This window comes from Lissotriton vulgaris, chromosome 4_1 (genome assembly GCF_964263255.1).
Source record: "Lissotriton vulgaris chromosome 4_1, aLisVul1.2, whole genome shotgun sequence".
Classification (NCBI taxonomy): domain Eukaryota; kingdom Metazoa; phylum Chordata; class Amphibia; order Caudata; family Salamandridae; genus Lissotriton; species Lissotriton vulgaris.
The window spans coordinates 90,726,209-90,749,287 of record NC_141691.1 but is presented as its reverse complement, the minus strand read 5'-3'; the positions used below and the strand labels follow the sequence as shown (position 1 = coordinate 90,749,287).

The 23,079-nt window shown below is 46.1% G+C and overlaps 1 protein-coding gene across 1 annotated transcript in view; it reads right to left on the bottom strand.

Annotated features, from left to right (window-relative positions):
- OPHN1 (oligophrenin 1) overlaps positions 1 to 23,079 on the bottom strand; it is a 702,970-nt gene that overhangs the window by 373,368 nt on the left and 306,523 nt on the right. The window contains exon 5 of the mRNA XM_086918347.1: positions 14,756 to 14,857. Within this exon, the coding sequence (XP_086774473.1) occupies positions 14,756 to 14,857 (102 nt within the window). The remainder of the gene's footprint in view (positions 1 to 14,755; positions 14,858 to 23,079) is intronic.

The following is a 23,079-nucleotide window of genomic DNA, read 5'->3' as shown; positions in this document are numbered from 1 at the left end:
GTCACCCCAGTCTGAATAAGAGGTATCTGTATCAACTATAACCTGAGATTGTGGAGGGCTGAAGGAATGCTCACTAACAGACTGGCTGGGCACATTCACCAAAGCAAACCAGAAAGCAGAGATTCGTAGCTCCACAGCTGAGCGGGGAGACTCCCTGGATGCTGATACTACTGTTTCCTCAAATTCCATTGAATCTTCATCCGACGTCCGGCAACAACAGTTTGCATGAGGTCATGAGGCCTAACAGGAGTAACACTTTCAGCACTGGAAAGGGTGTTACAGCCAGAAACATCAGAATCATGTTTTGAATGTCTGCAATCTTCTTCTGAGGAGGAAAAGCCTTCCTACAGGTCATGTCTATCACAACATGAAGGTCAAACTCTGTGTGGGGACACGGTAAGACTGCTGGGGTTGAGGGCATTACCCACTCTGTGCAGGGAGGTCATGATGGTACACTGAAGGTGTTCCATAACTAGCAGGCAGCAGCGACCCGACCTACGTACAGGACTCCTGACCTCCTTAGCGAAGCTTCCACCACAGTCCGCGTATTGATAAACACTGGCAGTGTGGTGGTCAGACCAAAGGTTAGAACTGTCACCTTATATTGCTGCAAACCTAGAGTGAACTTTGTCTAGCACTTGGGTGAGGTCAGAATGTCAGATGGAAGTAGATGTCCTAAAAGTCCATGGACACCAAACAATCCTCTGTGTTGAAGGTTAACAGCATCTGGATCAGGGAGAGCATTTTGAAATTCGTCATGCCTAATTAACAGGTTCAGGAGATGAAGGTCCAGGATAGGCCTCAGAACCTCTTCTTCTTGGAGGCCAAAAGGTAAAGTGAGTAAAATTATGTTCTCTTTTCTGCTAAGGGCAGCGCCACTTTGAGTCTTCGTAAATCATGTTGTAGGAGGCAGCGTTAAGTCTCACCAAGGGAGCAGGACCACACCCTGAAGAAGAACCACTCTTACTTATGTAGCGTTTTGTGTTTTTTGGTGGGAAGATCTCTCTGCAGATTGTTCTCTTTTCAAAGACTTACCTGAAGTGTATAGGACCTGCATTGGGGGGGTCTCTACAGGCCTTGGCCAAAACTAACTTTGCCTCTCTTCTCGAATGGTCTTTGGATGCATCGAAGAGCAGGTGTTGGCAATGGATCGAGGCTGAAACCAGGCCCACATGCAAGTGTCATGCAGATGTAACACAAATATCTTCTTAGAGCACCTGCGATAGGATTTAAATTCAATATTAAGAGTTGCTTCAAAATCTGAGGAATTCCGTCAGCGAAGGAATTCTGTCAGAGAGAGAGAGCTCCAGAGTGCTATATAAAACTCTTTAAATAAATAAATAAATAAATAAATAAATAAATGTTGTTATATCCTGTGAGGGCGAAACTGAGGCTGAAACCTCATGGCGCTACCTGGTGGTCCTGGAGAGCTTTTGGTGGGGATTCCAGATCCAGTTAAGCAACTGGGTAATATTTATACGGTGAGAAATCTGTGGGAAGAATTATCCAACAGAATGCATTAGCAGACACAAGAAAAGCCCAGAACTAGGACCATGGCCATGGAGCCATATTGTTGCAAGACGCTGAGGGTCACTGAAAAGACTAGCTTACATACATGTACTTCAGGGTGGAGTGCAGTCATGAGGGGATGAGGAAGGTGGGGACGCATCCTGGGACCAGCACACAGTATGATTTTAGGAGTAATAACACAGGACGCAAGAGGACCCTAAAGATTGGGTGTCAACTTCTCATTCTCACACTCAACTCCAAGGGTTCAGACACGAAGTGGCGTAGCTTTAAGACGCTGGGAATTCAGAGTATCGCATACCTTCTTTAGGGGGAGAAAGAAAGATGTAGTGGATACTATGAATGTGAATAATGCCATGAACATGTGTCCTCAAATATGAGATAGGTAAGTCTGTGGACACTTCCTTGGGTTTACTACCTGTAAGTATGATCAGACAGAAGGATGTGAAGAGTACCACAAATATACCACCTGTAAAGGGGGGGCCAGAGGGAGAAGGTTGAGGAGTATGCTATGAATAGTCCTTCTGGTGGGGGCAGGGAAGGAAGGACATAAAAAAGGCTATGAACTAAACTCCTTTATTGGGGAAGAAAACGACACAGACATGGGTTCTGACACAAATCTATCTCTTGCACAGGAAATGGAATGCAAGGACATGAAAGATGCTACAAATGTACCTGCTATAGGAGGGATAAAGAAAGGAGTGGAGGATGCTATCAACATGCTTGGACTTGTATGGAATAGAATGAGAAGGACAGAGGATAGAAAGCTAGGACGATGGATGCTGAGACAAACGTGTCTCCTGGGGGCAGGGGGTGGATACAAAGATTGTAACCCCCTGCACAAATGTGCCTTCTCTAGAGGACGAAACACGTACCACAAACGTACCTCCTACATTTAGGGGTAAACACAAAAGAGGGAAACAGAAGGACAAGACACTGCCATAAATGTATATCCTGTATAGAGGAATGACAAGAGAAAGATGTTGGTTTTGCCAAAAACAGTACCGACAAAAAGAAAAGTATGTGCCACTGCCACAAACATACGTCTTGTATGAAGAACTGAAAAGAGAAGGATGTGCCACTGTCACAAACATACGTCTTGTATGAAGAACTGAAAAGAGAAGTATGTGCCACTGCCACAAACCTACCTCCTATACGGATGTGTAAAAAAAGAAGGATGTGTCTCTGCCACAAACATACCTCTTATATGAAGAACTAAAAGGAGAAATGGATGTGCCACTGTCACAAAAGTACCTCCTATATGGATGTGTAAAAAGAAAAGTATGTGCCCCTGCCACAAACGTCACTCCTATGTGGATGTGTAAAAAAAGAAGTATGTGCCACTGCCACAAACATACCTCTCACATGAAGAACTAAAAAGAGAAATGGATATGCCACTGCCACAAACGTACCTCCTATATGGATGGGTAAAAAGTGAAGTATGTGCCCCTGCCACAAACTTCTCTCCTATGTAGATGCGTAAAAAAAGAAGTATGTGCCACTGACAAAAACATACCTCTTGTATGAAGAATTAAAAAGAGAAGTATGTGCCACTGCCAAAAACATGCCTCCTATATGGATGCGTAAAAAGAGAAGTATGTGGCACTGCCACAAACATACATCTTGTATGAAGAACTAAAAAGAGAAATGGATATGCCACTGCCACAAACGTACCTCCTATATGGATGGGTAAAAAGTGAAGTATGTGCCCCTGCCACAAACTTCTCTCCTATGTAGATGCGTAAAAAAAGAAGTATGTGCCACTGACAAAAACATACCTCTTGTATGAAGAATTAAAAAGAGAAATATGTGCCACTGCCACAAGCGTACCTCCTATGTGGATGTGTAAAAAAAGAAGTATGTGCCACTGACAAAAACATACCTCTTGTATGAAGAATTAAAAAGAGAAGTATGTGCCACTGCCAAAAACATGCCTCCTATATGGATGCGTAAAAAGAGAAGTATGTGCCACTGCCACAAACATACATCTTATATGAAGAACTGAAAAGAGAAGGATGTGCCACTGTCACAAAAGTACCTCCTATAAGGATGTGTAAAAAGAGAAGTATGTGCCACTGCCAAAAACACAGCTCTTATATGAAGAACTAAAAGGAGAAATGGATGTGCCACTGCCACAAACGTACCCCCTATACGGATGAGTAAAAAGAGGAATGGATGTGCCACTGCCACAAACATACCTCTCACATGAAGAACTAAAAAGAGAAATGGATATGCCACTGCCACAAACTTCTCTCCTATGTGAATGTGTAAAAAGAGAAGTATGTGCCCCTGCCACAAATGTCTCTCCTATGTGGATGTGTAAAAAGAGAAGTATGTGCCCCGGCCACAAACGTATCTCCTATATGGATGTGTGAAAAGAGAAGTATGTGCCCCTGCCACAAATGTCTCTCCTATGTGGATGTGTAAAAAGAGAAGTATGTGCCCCGGCCACAAACGTATCTCCTATATGGATGTGTGAAAAGAGAAGTATGTGTCACTGCCACAAACATAGCTCTTATATGAAGAACTAAAAGGAGAAATGGATGTGCCACTGTCACAAAAGTACCTCCTATATGGATGTGTACAAAAAGAAGTATGTGCCACTGCCACAAACGTACCTCCTATATGGATGAGTAAAAAGAAAAGTATGTGCCACTGCCACAAACGTACCTCCTATACGGATGAGTAAAAAGAAAAGTATGTGCCCCTGCCACAGACGTCACTCCTATGTGGATGTGTAAAAAAAGAAGTATGTGCCACTGACAAAAACATACCTCCTATATGGATGCGTAAAAAGAGAAGTATGTGCCACTGCCACAAACATACCTCTCACATGAAGAACTAAAAAGAGAAATGGATATGCCACTGACAAAAACATACCTCCTATATGGATGGGTAAAAAGTGAAGTATGTGCCCCTGCCACAAACTTCTGTCCTATGTAGATGTGTAAAAAAAGAAGTATGTGCCACTGACAAAAACATACCTCTTGTATGAAGAATTAAAAAGAGAAGTATGTGCCACTGCCAAAAACATGCCTCCTATATGGATGCGTAAAAAGAGAAGTATGTGCCACTGCCGCAAACATACATCTTATATGAAGAACTGAAAAGAGAAGGATGTGCCACTGCCACAAAAGTACCTCCTATAAGGATGTGTAAAAAGAGAAGTATGTGCCACTGCCAAAAACACAGCTCTTATATGAAGAACTAAAAGGAGAAATGGATGTGCCACTGTCACAAAAGTACCCCCTATACGGATGAGTAAAAAGAGGAATGGATGTGCCACTGCCACAAACGTACCTCTTATATGAAGAACTAAAAGGAGAAATGGATATGCCACTGCCACAAACGTACCTCCTATATGGATGGGTAAAAAGAGTTATGGATGTGCCACTGCCACAAACATACCTCTCACATGAAGAACTAAACAGAGAAATGGATATGCCACTGCCACAAACGTACCTCCTATATGGATGGGTAAAAAGTGAAGTATGTGCCCCTGCCACAAACTTCTCTCCTATGTGGATGTGTAAAAAGAGTAGTATGTGCCCCTGCCACAAACGTATCTCCTATATGGATGTGTGAAAAGAGAAGTATGTGCCCCTGCCACAAATGTCTCTCCTATGTGGATGTGTAAAAAGAGAAGTATGTGCCACTGCCACAAACGTATCTCCTATATGGATGTGTGAAAAGAGAAGTATGTGCCACTGCCACAAACGTACTTTCTATATCAGTCGCACTGTAAGGCTCGCGGTGGTATGATTAAAGACATTGCCGACTTGCACATTTGCACATTGCTTTTTGCACTAATAATAATTGTGTGTGTAATTGTGTGATATTTTTAGCCTTTCTTAAATACACGTGTTACCTCATAGCGGCCTCACTGAAGCCCGTTGCTCTGCTCGCCGGCTCCCCGTTCCACCACGGGTTCGTCCAGCTTGACGTGGAGGGAGTGAAGGTGTGGCAGTGACGGGTCAGAGGTCGGAGGGCGAGAACTACCCTGGTGAAGCACTACTTAGTGCTGAGCTTCTCAAGGGACTCGCTGGATAAGTCGCACTGTAAGGCTCGCGGTGGTATGATTAAAGATATTGCCGACTTGCACATTTGCACATTGTTCTTTGCACGGAACCTGCAGATATTTTAAATTGACCGAAGGATTTTAATAATTGTGTGTGTAATTGTGTGATATTTTTAGCCTTTCTTAAATACATGTGTTACCTCATAGCCGCCTCACTGACGCCCGTTGCTCTGCTCGCCGACTCCCCGTTCCACCACGGGTTCGTCCCGCTTGACGTGGAGGGAGTGAAGGCGGGGCAGTGACGGGTCAGAGGTCGGAGGGCGGGAACTACCCTGGTGAAGCACTACTTTAGATGGTCATGTGCTCGTCGCGCAGCGGGGGAGCGCAGCGGGCACGCCGAAGGCGAGCCAAAGGTGGGCCCGTCTGCGCCCGTCCGCGACCAGACGGGACCAGGGCCCACCCCCCCTGCTCAAAATCCTACAGCTCCCAGCTATTCGAGGGACACCCTGCTAGCCCTTAGGGTAAGACGCGACGATAACTGTATGACACTGCTCCCGGAGACTCCCACTAGCTGCTGTGAGAAATGCAAATTCTCCTTTTCACACTCCCTATTGGGAATCACTGGTGAATCTGGAGCTGTCACACTTTCTTATCTAAATAAGCCCAGTAAGCAAGACACTCAATTCACCTTTCTTAGTACCAATTGTAGATCACTCCCCAAACACAAAAACAATATTTTTAATCTTTTAACTGACCAGAAGCCAGATGCGCTATTTCTCACGGAGACTTGGTTAACCGATAGTCCCGGGCCAGACATAGCCCTAGCCCTCCCTCCCAATTACTTTATCGTTAGGAAAGATCATGCTAACCAAGGAGGAGGTGGCACCTGTATCATTTTTAAAAACTTGTTTCAATGCAAATGGATAGATACTAAGTTGGGCGATTGCGAAGCTGGACTTTTTAAACTTACATTAACTCCCCAAATAACACTCTCAGGACTCCTGATATATCGCCCCCCGGGGGCAGCAGGGGAATGGGCGACTGCCCTACCTGAATTTATAGCGCCTCTTCTGTTGGAGGCCTCCATGTTTACCATCTTAGGAGATTTAAACCTACATTTAGAAGACCTTAACTGCCCTATGATTGCTAACTTTCTCTCAGATCTTGAGGCACTAAATATCCATCTGTGGAACTCTGGCCCCTCCCATCAAGCCGGCCATTTACTTGACCCTATATTTGCTAACTTTGATCGTATTAAATGGGAGTCTACACTGCCTATTGTATGGTCGGACCATTTTCTTAGCAAATTTATCATCTGGGCTACAGCTCATAGATACCTTAAAAAATCGGAGATGTGGCTCAGAAAATGGCAAAAACTCCACATACAGGATCTTGATGAACAATTAATCAGATCCAACCCAGGCTTTGATATAGATAAAATCACAACTGAGGACCATAATAGAATTAATAGCTGGCTATCGGACGCTGCTCTGACTGTCGTCACCCCGACCTTAAGTAAACAAAAATCATGCAATCCCCCTGTTCCCCGGTTTACGGATAAACTAAAAGAAGAAAAAGGCTTGTGCAAGAAGCTAGAAAGACAATGGGGAAGAGATTACAACTCTGCTAATAAAGAAAAATACAAGCTAGCACTTAATGCATATCACTTATCCTGTAAACTCGCCTGGGGAAACTTTACTAAAAATACTATCTTAGGAGCTCATAATCACTCAGGGACTCTCTTTAAGGTCCGTAAGAATCTAGCTGGGGCAACAGCCCTACCTGAACCTCCTATCTTATCACCCACCCAATGCAATTGTATTGCGAATTTCTTTCACGAGAAAATAGCCACTATATACGCTAATTTTACATCTAACGATGATGGTATCGATATCAGCCCCACTGTGTCCATTATCGGTGATCAACAGGAGTCCCCCATGAAGCAGGAAATTAGGACATGGCAACCAATAGATACTCTTGCCTTCAGGACTGCATTAAGTAGCATAAAATCAGGTTCACCCCTAGACCCTTTACCTGCGCATGTTCTCAAACAATTAGATCTTCCTATTCTGGAGGTACTCAGAGCACTGTTAAATGCCTCCCTGAAGGAAGCTGTACTACCCAATGACTGGAAGCATGTCATGGTAGTTCCTCTGCTTAAAAAAGGCTAACAGCGACCCCGAAGTGTTCTCCAATTTTCGCCCTGTATCTCTGCGGCCGATCCTGTCTAAGATTTTAGAAAAACATGTCAATAAGCAGCTGGCAGACTTTGTCAATGACAACAATCTTCTGCACTATTCACAATCCGGTTTCAGGAAAGGCCATTCCACTGAGTCCACCCTACTTGGGGTCACTGAGGTTATACGCCAAGAACTTGACACTTGAGGCACGGCGGCACTCATTCTCTTAGATTTGAGTGCCGCATTCGACACCATCTGTCATACAACCCTCATCAAGTCCCTGAAGGATATTGGAATCAGAGGTAAAGAATTGAAATGGTTGGAGCAATTTCTCCTGCATCAAACATATCAGTCTTCTCTAAAAGTAATCTCTCAGAAGTATATGAGTCCCCTTATGGAGTGCCCCAGGGCTCTATATTGAGCCCCCTCCTTTTCAATGTGTATGTCACTCCCCTAGCTAAAATTGCTGAAGAGATGGGCCTCACCATTTATTCTTATGCGGACGACACACAACTTGTGTTCTCCCTCACATCTATAGAAAAATCTGACATCTCTCCCCTTCGATCGGGATTACTTAGAATGGCCAACTAGCTCCATTCTAAAAAATTAAAGCTGAATGGGGCCCGACTCACTGGCCCGTTGAAATGGGAGCTACCCCGACTGCGGTACAATCCGCATGCAATTTAGGGGTAATAATTGACGATAAGCTGTCTATGCGTACGCACACAGCCAAAACTGCCTCCACATGTTTTCTGATCCTCAAATGGTTGAGAAAAATACTGTGGCAATTGCCAGGTGGAGCACAGAGGACGGTCCTACAGGCCTTAATTACGTCAAGATTAGACTATGGTAACGTTCTATTCCTAGGAGTTAGGAATAGCACTCTGAACTGACTTCAAGTAGTTCAGAACTCTGCGGCCAGAATGCTCCTTAATCTCCCAGGATGCACGAGTATGACAGAAGATCTTAAAAAACTGCACTGGCTGAGAGTGGCTAGTAGAGTAAAGTTCAAGGCACTGTGCTATATGTATAAGATCAGCTCAGGGGCAGCCCCGGAGTACCTATGTAAAATGGTACAGAAATACCTACCCTCGCGTAACTTACTCTCAATGAACCAGGCGAAATTCATCGTTCCCAGGGTAAAAAGAGCTCGACTGGGAGGCCGTTTCTTTGCCTATGTGGCACCTGTACTGTGGAATTCACTCCCCCTTCAACTACGGCTAGAACCCTGTTATCTACGTTTTCGCAAGGGAGTGAAATCATGGCTGTTTGATCAATAATTGTCCCCTGCTTCCTTGCCAGTAATACAGATCCAGGGCGCCGGGAAACCCTCAGGGTAGCTGTTGCGCCATACAAATGCAATAAATAAATAAATAAATTAATAAATATATGGACGTGTAAAAAGAGAAGTATGTGCCCCTACCACAAACGTATCTCCAATATGGATGTGCAAAAAGAGAATATGGGACACTGCCACAAACTTACCTCCTACATACTTGTGCAAAAAGAGAAATATGTGTCCCTGCCGCAAACATATCTCCTATATGGATGTGGAAAAAAAGGAAGTATTGTAGTGTAGTTCCTAGTTTCCCACTAGGCCCTGCGCATTGGAATAACATAAACAGTAGTATCGACGTGGAACTGCGGATATTCCAGGCCTCCACTGACTATGCTAAACTTAATTGGGTTGTGTTACCAACTAGCTCAGAGGTCACTGGAAACTTTCTTCTCTGCATAGGAAGTGATCAGCTTCCTTGGCACAGACAAGAAGGGATTCAGCTTTCCAACAACCGTGCAACATGACAACTTTGCTCCTCAGATCAAGAGTCGATCTCTAGGGTCGTGTGAAACAATAGACACAGATTTCACTCAGTCAGTCTAGTGCAGTTTACTTTCACAGTATGTAGAGAATAGAGAGACGGGCGTGTATCAATAAAGGTTAACATTTATTGAACAGTCTTTCTTCTCATACAAGAGAAATGTATTGCCACAATTGCAATAACTGTTATTATAAAAAGTACGTACAGTAAGATAAGTATTGCGAAATAGAACTGTAAAAGCATTGATATGGTTTCTTAGCCATACAATGGTTTAAAAGTAATAAAACATATATACAGTCATATATACATTAGGCTAACATACTCAACTGGTGCTTCTAACTAAGCCTACCCCAGTGTGCCTGACCTAAGCCTAACACGTGAGAAGGGGGAGTAAGTAAGTAGCTTAAGTTGAGTTGGTTTTGCCAAGGTTTGTTTCAAGAATTCTCGTCTAAGGGTTTAGTCAACACCATACCTCTGAATAGAATGATGGAGGATTGGTATCTCCTTCAGGGGTCTCTCTCGATATCCCAGTCACCTGCGAGGGTAAACTGGAAGCGCCGGGACTGGATTTCTCTGCACGAGAAAGGCAGCGGCTTCTCTCAGCGCGTCGAGGAAGGAGGGGTGACAGCGTCTGCGGGCAGCTGGGCTGGATGTCTTCGCAGAGGACGGCTGCACGGCTCCTCAAGCGTACTGCACCATAGGTCGCGCTGTAGCGGCGATAATGGTAATCAGCAGCTTCACCACCACAGGATAGCAGGCTGCAGCGACAGAGTGCTAGTTTTTACCAACACGGGGTCATGCAGGCAGCTGGCATCAGCAACATGTTCGCTCATTGCTTAAGGCAACGTTGGTAATATTTATACCTGACAGGTGCCGGGTTTGACGCAAGTTTGCTGGACATAAGACGTCAATTAAAGATGTCACTAGGAAGTGATAGTTATCAGTTGCTCATTAGAGTTCCATTACTAATCAAAACATAGCAAGCGGGGATTTCCAGGTTTGCTAAGTTTTTATCTTGTTGAAGAACTCGGAGTGTTATCTAGGAATATCAGATAGTGACTGCTGCTCTGTCATTGCACTAATTGGTCGCAAAGGAAGTAGCAGAGTATGTGATTCGAGAAGGCAGGCATAATCACTTCTTCGCCACGAGGGCACTCCCTGACAAACTCCGGGGGCCAATCTTTTTCAGCTAACAGAATATCATAGCCTTTTGAGAGCTTATCCCAAAACAGACCCTTAATTTTCCTAGTCTTATCACCCTCCATACGCAATGTTATTTCGTATATTTTATGGGGCTCGCTAAGTCTGGCGTCGGCAGTTTCAACCTGAATGTATTCATTCGTGTCCACTGTCTCCAGATGACTCATCAAGATCTTGCGCGCTATACTGATTTCTGCTGCACTGTCCAACATTGTCAATGCCCACTCCCCGTTTTTCAACTGTGTCCTCAGTATTCTCGGCATGGTTGATTACTCTAATACTGGCTACCTTCTTTTTCTGAAATTGAGATTTCTTATTTTGAGCAGGTTCCTTGTCTTTGGACTTGGTGTGCTCTCCTGGGTCTGACCGTCCTCTTCTTTCCGAATTCTGTGGAAAAGATCGAGAGGGACGTGTATCAATACTTTGATATCTATCAGGTTTTTTTATATTATCCCTATTTCTAAGGTTATATCTTTTCTCAGAGGGCTCCCGTTGGGGAGACTGGCGTTCTCGAGTCGGAGTTCTCTCCCTCCGTCGAGGAGACCTTCCTCTGGACTGGAAAACTTTTTCCTTGGGAGTGGATTGTTTATTTCCATCCCAGCTCTTTTTAGGAGTGTTTAAATTATTTTTAATAAATAATTTTTCTGGATTTTCGAGCAGTTGGGGCTTAACTGGTTTCCCACCCAAGCTGTCTCTACCTAATTCTTCATAGCATTTTTCTATGATTTTGGCAAGCTCAACAGGATCTTTTATATCTGTTTCCCTCAACTTCTGGCGAATCGCCACAGATGCTGCTTCTCCCTTTACATTGGCTAATAATATAGCCGTGACCTGCTTGAAGTCTTTCAGTAATTTCATACCTAGATTTAAAGCTGGTTCTGGACCGAATTCATTTTGAATCTGTTTTAGCACGTCTGGTATTACCGCCATAGACGGAACACCGTGTGTTTTTGTGTAAATGGAAGCAAAGACTGTACCCCAAGTGTCGCAGTCCTCCACGTGTGGTGCGATTCCCATAGGAAGGCAGATGGTCAAGATTCTGTGTTTCTCAATAGGGGTAGTATCAGGAAATACTGCCTCTATTTGAGTGATTTTCTGGGCTAACCAGAAAGGAATTTGTTCCCGTTTTACGGGTGTTTTACCAAGACATGACTGTATGTTCTGTGGTGTAATTTTATTTGTGTTCCCCTGATGAGGGGTCAGCTGTGGTGTATTAACAGCTGGCTGGACTGTTGCAGTCCGTATTACATATTGGACTAATTGCCTATGTATTTTTATTAATGTGTTTAGCTGTGCTAACAGCTCTTCTCTAGACATTTTTGCAATGTCAGGATGTGGTGTGTAGCTGGCTAGAACCGGCCACGTGGCTCCTGGTCTACCTAGTGGACCGAGCCTGGTTATGTGATCATTGTGTTTTAGGGCGTCATTAAACCAGAGCAGGTGCTCTTGAAATTTAAGTGGGATTTCAATCTCCTCAAAAGGAGCGTACTCTCCCGGAGGTTCCTCTATTTTGTAATAGTGAAACTCTTGTGTTATAGCGTTTACCGCTGGAAAGTTTATCCATGAATAGAATACCTCTGTCTGCCGATACTCGTGAGCCTCTATCACGAAAATTACTGTACCACCTTGAGGTGTCAGTCCGTGTTCTATAAGTTTTAAAGTTATAGATCTTCTTAACTGGACCGGGATGATAATAGCATCCGGGTCTGCCTGTAGGAGACTCGAGTCCTCCTCTATTAGTATGGAAGCCAGCCTAGCTGCTTCTTCATTGTCTGACATTTTGAAAATGCAGTTTTTGCAGAGTAGGTCTCCAAGGAGACAAAGATTAGATGCACAATATTTTGGAACACTGTATCCTTCAACGTTGAATAAACCAGAGCTTTACATAGGAATCTCTTCCTACTAAGGTCGGGCGGATTTTAACCTTTCACCCACTCCAGACGTCTATTGGAGTATTTAAGGGAGAAAGGGGTGTGAAATATGCACGACTGAGTTACTCTACAAGTCTTGCGTTAGTTTATCGCCTTACCAAACGTTGGGGCGCCATGTAGTGTAGTTCCTAGTTTCCCACTAGGCCCTGCGCATTGGAATAACATAAACAGTAGTATCGACGTGGAACTGCGGATATTCCAGGCCTCCACTGACTATGCTAAACTTAATTGGGTTGTGTTACCAACTAGCTCAGAGGTCACTGGAAACTTTCTTCTCTGCATAGGAAGTGATCAGCTTCCTTGGCACAGACAAGAAGGGATTCAGCTTTCCAACAACCGTGCAACATGACAACTTTGCTCCTCAGATCAAGAGTCGATCTCTAGGGTCGTGTGAAACAATAGACACAGATTTCACTCAGTCAGTCTAGTGCAGTTTACTTTCACAGTATGTAGAGAATAGAGAGACGGGCGTGTATCAATAAAGGTTAACATTTATTGAACAGTCTTTCTTCTCATACAAGAGAAATGTATTGCCACAATTGCAATAACTGTTATTATAAAAAGTACGTACAGTAAGATAAGTATTGCGAAATAGAACTGTAAAAGCATTGATATGGTTTCTTAGCCATACAATGGTTTAAAAGTAATAAAACATATATACAGTCATATATACATTAGGCTAACATACTCAACTGGTGCTTCTAACTAAGCCTACCCCAGTGTGCCTGACCTAAGCCTAACACGTGAGAAGGGGGAGTAAGTAAGTAGCTTAAGTTGAGTTGGTTTTGCCAAGGTTTGTTTCAAGAATTCTCGTCTAAGGGTTTAGTCAACACCATACCTCTGAATAGAATGATGGAGGATTGGTATCTCCTTCAGGGGTCTCTCTCGATATCCCAGTCACCTGCGAGGGTAAACTGGAAGCGCCGGGACTGGATTTCTCTGCACGAGAAAGGCAGCGGCTTCTCTCAGCGCGTCGAGGAAGGAGGGGTGACAGCGTCTGCGGGCAGCTGGGCTGGATGTCTTCGCAGAGGACGGCTGCACGGCTCCTCAAGCGTACTGCACCATAGGTCGCGCTGTAGCGGCGATAATGGTAATCAGCAGCTTCACCACCACAGGATAGCAGGCTGCAGCGACAGAGTGCTAGTTTTTACCAACACGGGGTCATGCAGGCAGCTGGCATCAGCAACATGTTCGCTCATTGCTTAAGGCAACGTTGGTAATATTTATACCTGACAGGTGCCGGGTTTGACGCAAGTTTGCTGGACATAAGACGTCAATTAAAGATGTCACTAGGAAGTGATAGTTATCAGTTGCTCATTAGAGTTCCATTACTAATCAAAACATAGCAAGCGGGGATTTCCAGGTTTGCTAAGTTTTTATCTTGTTGAAGAACTCGGAGTGTTATCTAGGAATATCAGATAGTGACTGCTGCTCTGTCATTGCACTAATTGGTCGCAAAGGAAGTAGCAGAGAGTCATGCTGGAATGTGGCTCTGTGGCTCTGCTCGTGTGAGGCCAGAGATGACTTTACAGAAAATCGCACTTGAACGGTTATGCCAATATAGGGAATAAATGGATTTATAGCCGAATAGGGGCATAAGGTCACAGTATCGATCAGGAACCTAGATAAGCACATGACAGTATTTGCCACTGCCACATAAGTACCTCTTATATGAAGAGCTAAACAGAGAAGGATGATCCACTGCCACAAACGTACCTCTTATACGGATGTGTAAAAAGAGAAATGGATGTGCCACTGCCACAAACATACCTCTTATATGAAGAACTAAAAAGATAAATGGATATGCCACTGGCACAAACGTATCTCCTATTTGGATGCGTAAAAAGAGAAGTATGTGCCACTGCCACAAACATACCTCTTGTATGAAGAATTAAAAAGAGAAGTATGTGCCACTGCCACAAACGTACCTCTTATATTGAGTAGTTAATAGAGAAGGACATGCCACAATCATATATCCTTCATTGATGGGTAAATAGAGTAGAGTGTGCCACTGCCACAAACATGCCCCATTTGTTGATGGGTAAAAAGAGATGGGTATGGTCAATGCCATAAACGTACCTCCTGTAACTGGGCCTCTTTCTTCTTCGCTGACAGATGCAGGTGCCGATCCAGCATTGAATAAAACTTCTCGCTGTCCTTGTCAAACCTCTTCTTTCTTTCCTAAGGGTGAAAGATAAAAGGATGTGTGATTGAAAGGCAACCATTTCCATTATAGAGAACATGAGGCACCTTTTTATTAAACTAATATCATATGTCAGTTTATGATTGACAATTGAACAAATTACTTTTATTTGGTAACAATATTTCTGATTGATATTTTATTTAACTGCAGATTCCTCACTTTTGGAATATTCTAGGCACCAGACTTGATCCAGGAGTTGTCATGGCAGTGCTCCTGCACACCGCTAGGTGGCACCGTAAAGCTTGGTGTTCGCTTCGCTCCATGAGGAGGAGCCACGTGTAAGTGCCACCCCTGCGTGCTAATATCAGTTTCTTGCTAGACTCTTTTCGTGCCTCCTGATGCATAGCACAAAACAAGAAAGGTACCAGTGTGAAGATCTCTAATTTAGGACCTTTTTGATAGTAAAAAGAGATGACTCCACAAAATAGAGAGGGAGGGAGGGCCATAAGGAATCTGGAGGATACATTATCCTCCCAAAAAAGCGTTACTGAAGATAAGTAGCTTGTTCTTCTGGTGGATACTTCTACTTGCAAATTCTTCACCTATAGAGAACAGATACTAAAAGCAGTCCCTCCCAAGGGTGGAGGGTCAATGGAGTGGACTAAGAAATCTTCCAGAACCACTCGGTGAAAATGCCCTTCCTGTCGCCCCTTGGTGTCAAGGCAGCAGTGTTTTGTGAACGCAGGCACGGATGCCAGGACCCAATGGGCAAAATACCCTTCTCAGCGGACCACGCTGACAAGGCAGTAGTGCTTTGCAAACAAAGGCATTGACGTCAGATTGTGGCTTGACAGATGTCAAGAATAGGCCCTGTGTGTGCCAGAGGAGATGAAGCGGCCTTGGCCCTGGTGGAATGAAGATTCAGTCCTTGGTCAATGAGTAGCACTCAACTAATCCTCTCACTCACTGAGGACCCCTCCGACTCCAAAACCAACTTCCAATACCATGACCAGCGTAACCAACTGGTTGAGAGACAACTGACTCAAACTCAACTCAGACAAGATAGAAATACTGATCTTCGGGAAGAACACCTCCGCATGGGACCACAGCTGGTGGCCAGCAGAATTCGGACCAACACCCACACCAACAAACCATGCACGCATGCATGTTTCGTCAAATCAGGTAGTAGCCCGTGACTCTTCAGGGCTGAAAAGGTGCTGTATGGGGCGGTATCTAGGAACTGGAGATACTTCCAACCCGGTCCTGGCCGGGTGAGTACGTGGATGCCAACTACGGCTGTTCTGAGTTAAAATGTCCTAAGGAAGGCTACCAAAGACAGGCGGGTATTGCTGTCAATGTATAAGTCTCCACGGGGCATAAGCTGCTGCCTGCGTGGATGGATGCAAAGTGTCGGCTGGTTTCTTGTTCTCTGGATCTCCTCTGCAAGGAGAACCACCTTCCCTTATAAAGCAAAAAAAGAAAAAAACAATTCTTGTGGACGATCTTATTTCTCATAACACCTATGATTACTTCTCAAAGAAGTCCTTGCATGTGCTCTAGTCCTTGTTTGTGAAGTTGGGAAGGCATACAGGAGTCTCAAACTCCAATCTAGGTGGAATGAGTCTCTGAAAGAGAGCCATCTTGGAAACTCTTACAGGCAAAACTGCTGACTTTGTGCATTCTCAGCAGTGCTGAGGAGATTGAGCCAGGATTCTTCCCACTGCTGGAAGACACCTTGCGCCACCTATAGGTGTAACTGCCATTTGTGATCTGCTAGACATCAGTGGCTGAGTTTGTCACCCTTTGTTCATGACCAGAGAAATACTTTGACAGCCCAGTCAGTTCCAGAGGAGGAGAGCCTACTGTCACAGGACCCAAGACCCCAAGCAGAAAGGTGTACAGGAGTATCGTGCCACACTCTCGTCTGAATGCATCCCCTAGTCAGAGCCTTCTTGGGAAATCCAGGGTTCAGTAGTTTTGACACTGCACATTTTTGACAGTTGCAAAAAGATCCAGTGATGGCTATCTCTACTGTCATAAAATGCTGGGATTCAATCGCAATTCATTATATGCTAGGTATAACCAACAGTACTCATCCATCCTGGCGTTTAGAGACTCAGCCAGGAGGTGCATGATCAGGGAGGTACCTTGGTGCTCCATCCAACTCCAGAAGCACACCGCTTCTTGGCACAGGACCCCGGACCCACCTCCACCCTGCTTGTTGCAGTGAGACGTGGAGGGGGTTGGCTATGAGAACCTGCACCAGCCTTCCCCCCATAGATGGCAGGAAGGCCTCCAACAACAGGCCTGGAGCTCCAACAAATTCATGTGGAGCTGAGTTTTCACTGGAGACCAGGGTCCTCTAAACTCCACCTCCCACAGATGACCTCCCTAACCCAGCAGGGATACATCCGTAACAACCATCAGCTCTGGTGGGAGAGGAAGAGGTGTGTGCCACAAATCAGAATGCTATTGAGAAGCCACCACTACAGATCTTGTGCAGCATCTTCAGACACCTGAATGTCATCTGACAGGTTTCCTTGGTGCTGGGCTCACTGAGACACTAAATCTCACCGCAGAGACCGCTTATGCACCTAGCGAAGTGAACAAGCAGAATGTAGGAGGCCAACAGGCCAAGATGTCTCCGAGCTGCCTTGGCCTGAGGCTGAAACATCAGGATCATTTCCCGAATTACCTGGACTCATCATGATGGAGGAAAAGCCCTGAACTGCACCATGTCCAGAATGGCTCCTATAAAAAGAAGCCTCTGTGAGGATGTCAACTGTGACTTCCGCTTGTTGTTCGAAAACCCGAACAATGTCAAGACTCGCCATCAACTGGAGGAGGTCTACCACTGACTGTGGTGAGCCCACCTTCAGCAGCTAGAAGTCGAGGTCAAGTAAAACTGGCATCCCAACTTCTGAAGCAGGGCTGCGTCCACCACCATCACTTTCCTGATCACCAGAGAAGCACTGGTAAGGCTAAAGGGAATATGGAAAACTGAAAATGCTCCTAGCCAACCTTGAATTGCTGGTAGCATCTGTGAGACTGCAGGATCGGCATATGAAAGTACACCTCCGGCAGGTACAAATCAACCATCAAGTCGCCCGGATCCAGGGCAGACAGAACTTGGACCAGTGTGAGCATTTCAAATTTGTCCTTCTTAGAAACACATTCAGAGGCTGAAGATCTAAAATAGGATGAAGTAATAATCCATCCTTATTTCTGATTCTGGCACCCTCCATTCTGGACTGTAGAGCCTGCACCTCATGCAGCAAGATGAAAAGGTGCTCCTCTGAAAGCCTTTCTGATGTGAGAGGAAGGTGTGGTGGGGAGGAAGGTGTGGTGGGGAGGAAGGTGTGGTGGGGAGGAAGGTGTGGTGGGGAGGAAGGTGTGGTGGGGAAGAAGGTGTGGTGGGGAGAAAGGTGTGGTGGGGAGGAAGGTGTGGTGGGGAGGAAGGTGTGGTGGAGAGGAAGGTGTGGTGGGGAGGAAGGTGTGGTGGGTCGGAAAGAAACTGGAGGGCAAAACCCTGTTGGATGATCTGGAGGACCCATCTGTGGGATCCGATGGGCTGCCACCCTGGGAGAAAATGTCTGATCCTGCCTCCCACAGGGTGGTTGTGTGCTGCTAAGGGTAAGCTAAAGTGGTATTGAGGCGGACGCTGCAGGAAACTGGGAAGTACCATGTCCCTTGTGATCCCGGCTACGTCTGCCTGGTCCCTGTCCCCACCCTCAAAAGGACTGGGGTGACTTTTGTGGTGGCGGCAGGACTTGCATTATCTATATGCCAACCCTCTGAATCAGCTGCGGAAAGGTAAAAAGTGATGAGGAAACTGTAAAGCATGGGTGAAAAGTCCAAAGAATGTGTCATGGCTCTTCCTTCCTTAATGTGTTCAAGAGCAGAATCAGAATTTTCCCAAATAGGTGGGACCCATCAAAAGGCACATCCATAAGGCATGTCTCCAGAAAGGCCAAAGAAGCACATTGACCAAAGTAATATCCACTGCTCGCCCCAAGCAGTCACTAGTATTCAGACCAGCCCCAATTAGATATTTGGCTCCATCCTAGCTGTCCTGAATAGTTTGAGCTCGAGAGGCCCAAAAATCTCCTGGGACAGACTCTAAGATCACATGTGTCATGTCCCAGAGGGCATGTGTGTAATGACCTAATAGGCAGACTGCACTGACTGGCCACAGTGTTAAGCTGGACATATAAAACATTTGCTTGCTCAACGCCTCAATCCCTTTCAACTCACTGTCTGGAGGTTTCATGGGGAATTAATTAGGGTTCACTCTGCTGGTGGTCTCAGGAATAGGGTGCAACATAAGAGAATCCGGGTCAGATGGCGGCCTACGTAATCTGGCCACTTGTCTGTTCACCAATGGGCAAGAGCAAGTGCCCATAAAAGTATCAGTCGCCCACTGTCCTCCTGGAAGTCCATATCAGCTGGAGTGCTTATGTAGGAGTCCAATCGTCTGAGAACCGGGTGCGCTGTTGTGGGGCCAAAGCGCAACCGTGGTCATGGTCAAAAAGGATTTGGTTTTGGGTCAGACAAGGGAGTCGGAAGAAGCTCAACCTCCAACACCTGCGAAGTGGCCAGAAGCATCAATGAAGGGACCGATGCAGGCTTAGAGCCAGAAAAGAAGTCTGCATCGGCGTCAGTGCGGAATGCAAGGTGGGTTCCAGAAGCTCAAGGGTTCAGATGCCTTGGAGGATGGGTCCAACAACTGTAATCTGACTGGAGGCCCCTGCGGTTCCTTTGGGCACTAGAGGGAGCCATAGGATTGGCAGAAATGCCCAGCATAGTCTCCTTAAACGCCTTAGCCTGCCACAGTGTCATCGATGGTTCAGGAAATTCAGGACACAGCCGGACAGTTGTGGAATTGGCTTCACGGTCGGGGACTAAAATGGCGACCCTCCTCCAGGTCTGCGCGCGGTAGGCACGTCCTGGGGGCCGTTAGCAACGCGGAATTGTCACCCCAGCCTCACCGCTTCTGTTACAGTCGTGAAATGCGCCTACCTTCCAGCGACCCTGGGACAGCGGTAGATTCCATGAGCCACGTCAAAGCACATTGATCAGACCACCCCGGGGACTTGCCTGACCCCAAAATGGCGGCGATTAAGACACAAATTCAGCGTGAAAAATGCTGAACACAACGTGGGGATTCAAACAGGCTCACCTTCACCCGGACAGCCTAGCTACTACCAACAGTGATGCCAGCGCTGCCAATGATGCGGCAATGATGCATGTGTGCCACCAGAGCTGCTAAAGTTACATTTCATTCGAGCAACATCACTAACTGAATGCCTTCCCCCGATCCCTCTCCTCAACCCTGTGGGGGCCCGACATCTTCTGCCCTACTAAGCAGTGATTGAGCCCGTAAATTTGCTGAGCGCCAGAGGAGGGCGGGAAAACTCACACTCTCTTCAGCACTGCAAGTCCTCTGCTGATACATCATTTAGGCCTTTTTACAGCTGCGCAGCAAGTAGTGCCTGCTGCACCGTTTAGGCCTTTTACAACTGCACCGTTTTGGCCTTTTACAGCTGTGCTGCAAGTAGTGCCAGCTGCACCGTTTATGACACCTTTCTCCGTGGGGATATTTCTGATTGAGTCAGGACTCTCGCTGCATGGACACTTTTCTCCGTGGGGACATTTCTGATTGAGTCAGGACTCTCGCTGCATGGGCAGCAACCTTGACATTATGGTTTCTGATTAGGGTCCAATAGTGGTCTGCTGAGATTATGGGCGTACAATGCGGTTGGTGCCGAATGTGCTTATGTTACAGGCTGATGGTAAGTACAGTGATCACCAATAGTCACTGGGTGTTCGTTTGTGATCTGCTTTACTTTGACTAATTGTGCATTCTGATGGTTTTGACAGTGATCCAGTTGGTCCTATCATATTTAATCATTTCAGTTGTAAATATTATCTTGTGCCAGTTGGTTTCATATACACCTTGATGAAGAACCCAACAAATACCCACCTCTCTTCCCGGACAACACATTAGTTCAGTTGCCCACTCCCGACGCCTGGAATATGTGCCCCCTTTTAGTCCTTTTACTTCTCATCACCACCACTCTCCTAGTAACACCTGCCGCATACCCCCCCGCACTCCTTCTCACGTTCCCAACATGGCCACCTCTCGAGTTAAGGATGGAATTAACTGCTACAAAATCATCTATCCTCCTGGCCAAACTAAAGCTTCAGTAAAACCATTGAAGAATAAGACTATTGAACGTTTCCCTGATTTCCTTTTTGTTGACCAATTTTACAATTGTCGTTCTGGGAGGCGCAAAAATGATTTCATTTTCTTCACTCACGACACCCCTTCTTGGTCCTCCAGCTTATTTAATTCCCTTAACGTCACCTCCTCCTCCTCTATCCCTCATGGGAAACAACTAAAGATTTCCCCCTCTGCGTATTTCAACGGCTCCCTCACCATCTCAATCTATAACAACGTTACTGTCTTGATCCAAGGCAAAGACACTTGTCACTCTCTCTTTGACCACCTCTTCCCCTATCTTCTCCCCTCCTCTGCGACCAGGTTTTCCCCTGACTCTCCATCTAGCTCCACCCTTTACTCCCTCTCTCCGCCCCTGACCCCCTACACTCCAATAGGCTGCACCCTCGGGGGGCTCAGGTCAGCCCTCTTCCTTCCCCCTCCCTTGTGCCCTCCTCTCCCTTTCCTCCCACTTCACAGTATGCCCCTCCCTTCATCAAGTCAGCCTTACCACTAAGTAATACGCTCCTCGTCCAATCTGCACCGTCACGGTACCCCAATCTCAACTCGTCCCCCCTATTCCTATCTGCTACTCCCTTTTTTAGTCCACTTCTCCGCCAACCTCCTCCCCAGCTAACTTTCCATATGCTCCCCTCATTCCTCCCTCTCCCCCTCTTCTCTACCCCCTCCTCCCCTCTCTTCTTTTCTCGATTTCTTCACAATCCCATTGCATCTCTCTCCTTCCCCCCACTCCACCAGCAATGCTGTGCTGCCCCCTTTACCTCCCTGGTAACCCTTTCCATCTCCCCCCATCAGGCCCAGCAGAACCATTTCCTTTTGTCAACTTCCCCTTCTCCCAACCCCCCCACACTCTACCAGATGCCGGTTCCCGCACAGCCACCTCTCCTAGCCAACAGGACCTCTCCAACCACCTCCCCTCTTTTCCCCACAAACCACCTACACTCCTATGACACCTCACTGTCCTCCCCTCTCCTTCTTCCCCGCCGTCTTGATCCGCACCCATCTCCCCCTTAACATGTCCTAAATTCCTTTCCTTCGTGCAACACCATCAAAGACAACTCTCCCTTCACCTCTGATACACCAACCCCCGCTCTCAACCTCCACCTTTCCCCACCTATGAACCCTATACCTCAACTCTTCACCTTCCCTGCCTCCCACCACCTATATCACCCCCTCCTTTTGCCATCGAGACACCCAACCTTCCGTGCTCTGCTCTACTCTCTCTTGAAAATAAGCTATGCTCTCTTATCACCTCAGGCTCCAGCTTGTAGCTTCCATTTCACTTTTAAGCTCTAAGATTTCAACTTTCCCTTTCACCTCAACTCCTTTGGAAAACGCTCACTTTCCCACGAGATGCACCCCGCCCCCTCACCCCATCATAGCCAAGCATAACCTGTCGTCTGCAAACATCGCTCACTCACACAAGCCCTTGAACACCACCCTTCTTCAACCAACATCTCCGAGTAACCCAACTACCTACTCTATTCCAACCATCTCCTCTGTCAGAACCAAGCATCCACCTAAACCCTCCCGTGCACCCCCATATAGGTATAATATCCCTATCACCCTTCTTAGCCCAAGTGCCCCCGTCACCAAAATAGTCTCGACAGAACTGCGCTGCCTACTCCACAACTGCAGATCTGCAATAAAACACAAACTCGAAATATCTGATACCGTCACCCTTCACAATATTGACCTGTTCTTCCTAACAGAGACCTGGTTCTCACTCTATGTTTGATCTCCTTCTACCCACAGGCTATTCTATTTTCAGGAAAGACAGACCTATCAAAGTTGGGGGAGGTGTTGTAGTCATCTTTAGAAACTCCCTTCAACTCAAGGCTTTTCCCATCAGCGCCTTCCGCACTTTTGAATGTCTATCTCTTGAGCTTCAACTACACCACTGTTAACCCCTCAGATTCCATGTCATATACCACCCACCTGGCAGCGGCCCTTCGTTTATGGAGGAACTCACTGACTTCATCAGCGACCAAGACGCACAAAGTGACAATCAAACCTTCG